This window comes from Etheostoma cragini, chromosome 18, assembly GCF_013103735.1.
Source record: "Etheostoma cragini isolate CJK2018 chromosome 18, CSU_Ecrag_1.0, whole genome shotgun sequence".
NCBI classification, from domain to species: domain Eukaryota; kingdom Metazoa; phylum Chordata; class Actinopteri; order Perciformes; family Percidae; genus Etheostoma; species Etheostoma cragini.
Window position 1 is genome coordinate 64,424 of NC_048424.1, and position 2,779 is coordinate 67,202.

General features: G+C 43.1%; 1 protein-coding gene across 1 annotated transcript in view; it reads right to left on the bottom strand.

Annotated features, from left to right (window-relative positions):
* pbk (PDZ binding kinase) overlaps positions 1-170 on the bottom strand; it is an 8,375-nt gene extending 8,205 nt beyond the window's left edge. The window contains exon 1 of the mRNA XM_034900747.1: positions 163-170. Within this exon, the coding sequence (XP_034756638.1) occupies positions 163-170 (8 nt within the window). The remainder of the gene's footprint in view (positions 1-162) is intronic.
* Positions 171-2,779: the final 2,609 nt, after the last annotated feature.

Here is a 2,779-nt window from a genome sequence, read left to right on the forward strand (position 1 = left end):
CACACAGACAGACTCACACACACACACACACACACAGACAGACTCACACACACACACACACACACACACACAGACCCCAACCCAACCATAACAGCTCTCTCAGTGGAAGTTGGTCTTTATAAAGGTGGGGACATGTCCAGTGTCCTTGCAGGTGTCTCTCACCTGCTCATGTTTTATATCTCAAGAGGGGAAACAGTTAAGTTTAGTGAACCTTAACATTTGGCAAACATATCAAACTGCAAAGGTCTGTAGTTGAATTCCCTCTGCTTCTATGTTCTGCCTGCGTGAGCTCACCAACTCAACAGATCTCTGTCCCGCTTTCTCCTAAATGAAGATGAATCAGCAGTTTGTGTTCGAGTGAGGGAACAATGTTGGAAATGAATTTGAGTTTTTAAGGCGGCTGCTGCCAGACCTTTCTCTACCTCACGTTCATGTGCCTTGGTGTTGGTTGCGGGTTCCTGTTTTAAACCAGAGAAGAAGAAAAAGAAGAGAGGGAGTCTGGGGAAAGTTAAAAATGAGGTGAGACACCAGACTCAAGAGACTGATGTGTCTCAGAAGACGCTACAGCAAGATGAAGTGGCGTTGGACATGGGCGTGATTGGACGCCTTTTTTACACCTAATTTTTCCGCTTTTTTGTCGCCTTTTTCGTAGCATTTTTTACGCAATCTTTAAGCCTTTTTTAATGCTTTTTTAAAAACTTTTTTGTCGCCTTTTTTGACGCATTTTGTTGCCTTTTTTTGCCTTTTTCTTGCCTTTTTTAAGCATTTTTGGACCATTTTTTGTTGCCTTTTTTGACGCCTTTTGTTGCAATTTTTTCCGCCTTTTTGTTGCATTTTTTGTTGCATTTTTGTTGCATTTTTGTTGCATTTTTTTCCGCCTTTTTGTTGCCTTTTTGTTGCCTTTTTGTCGCCTTTTTGTCGCCTTTTTGTCGCCTTTTTGTCGCCTTTTTGCCGAGATGTCTCACCTGATTGGTTAGAAGCTCCTCTGACCTCAGACCAATGCTTCAGCTTCGCTGGGTCACATGACTCGACTACTTTGACTTTGCTAATGAATGCAGCCCGATGTCATGACTTTTGAAAGTGAGAACACATTGCAAAGTGCACTTAACCACTAAAATGAATCATTTTATAAATGCATACTTGTTGTACAAAGACCTTACTCTGCTATATGTTGGCATAACGGCTCTAATCATGCCGGCGTATACGTGTGTGTGTTTTGTATTACATTGTGGTGCTCATGACTCATATCAGGGCAGAATGCCTAAATCACACATTATGAAGAAAATACTCAACACAGCGCTTCCCGTTTCCTCGGTTTTCTGTTGATTTGTTCCATTAAAACGCTGTAAATGCTCAGCTGAAGTAATAAAATGTAGATTTGTTTCAACGTGTGAACTTTGATTGTGATGGTTTGGGTTGTTTACTATCTTTTTGTCCTTCTTTGGTTTATGGTCTCTATCTTGTCTCCTTGTGCTTGTGTCCTAGTGTCCTCCTGGTCTTGTGTTGTAGTTCCTGTCTTGTCTCCTTGTGATGTGTCCTAGTGTGCTCCTGGTCTTGTGTTGTAGTTCCTGTCTTATCTCCTTAAGCTTGTGTCCTAGTGTCCTCCTGGTCTTGTGTTGTAGTTCCTGTCTTGTCTCCTTGTGATGTGTCCTAGTGTCCTCCTGGTCTTGTGTTGTAGTTCCTGTCTTGTCTCCTTGTGCTTGTGTCCTAGTGTCCTCCTGGTCTTGTGTTGTAGTTCCTGTCTTGTCTCCTTGTGCTTGTGTCCTAGTGTCCTCCTGATCTTGTGTTGTAGTTCCTGTATTGTCTCCTTTTGCTTGTGTCCTAGTGTCCTCCTGGTCTTGTGTTGTAGTTCCGGTCTTGTGTCCCCTTGGGTGTCTGTATGTTCTGTTTCCTGTTTTATTTTGATAGTCTGGGTCTTGTCTCCTCGTGCTTGTGTCCTAGTGTCCTCCTGGTCTTGTGTTGTAGTTCCTGTCTTATGTCCCTTCTGAGTTTCTGTGAGTTCTGTTTTTCCACATGAATGTGTTTCAAAGCAAATATAAAAATGGGATTTTTGTTTAAATGGACATTATTTATAGATATTCTGAGCAAAACATCCGGCTCTTTGTAGTAAATTAAGAACATCACATGAAATTATTTATTTGTTCTTCACATGATCATTACACTGAGCATCCTCCTCTGTTTCTCTGGGTCTTTCTCTGTGGTCTGAGCCGTCCTAATTCTATAAAACTGCTGCACCACAACATGTGGCAGCATGGGCCCACAAACATGAGCTCATTTCCCTTCAGGGGAACGAGGGATGGGGAGGGAGAGAGAGAGAGAGAGAGAGAAGAAGGCTCTAGAAGACTAGAAGGGAAGACTGTGCCTATTGAGAGAAAGCAATAGGCACAGTCTTCCCTTCTAGTCCAGTTGTCATCTGACCACATTCCTGCTCTTCTTCCTCATAATGGATCGGTTATCCCACCACACAACGAGAGGATAGAGCTGGGAACATCTGCACTATGTGAGGAGATCACACCATAATGGGATCAGAAGAACTGAGAGGTCAAGGTCAAGGTCAGAGTCATGGTGTCAAAAGTCTCAGAACAGACACATGCTGAGATGAGGATTCAACAAATAAAGGACTGTCTCTTACATGCTAAAATACTGAATTCTGAAATAAGGAAGTCCAAGTACTCCAAGAACTCCATGGTCATGGAGGCTGGGTCGTGACCGAAAGAACGAGATCCAGGGTACAAGCGGCCAAAATGGGTTTCCTCAGGAGGGGGGCTGGTTTCCTCAG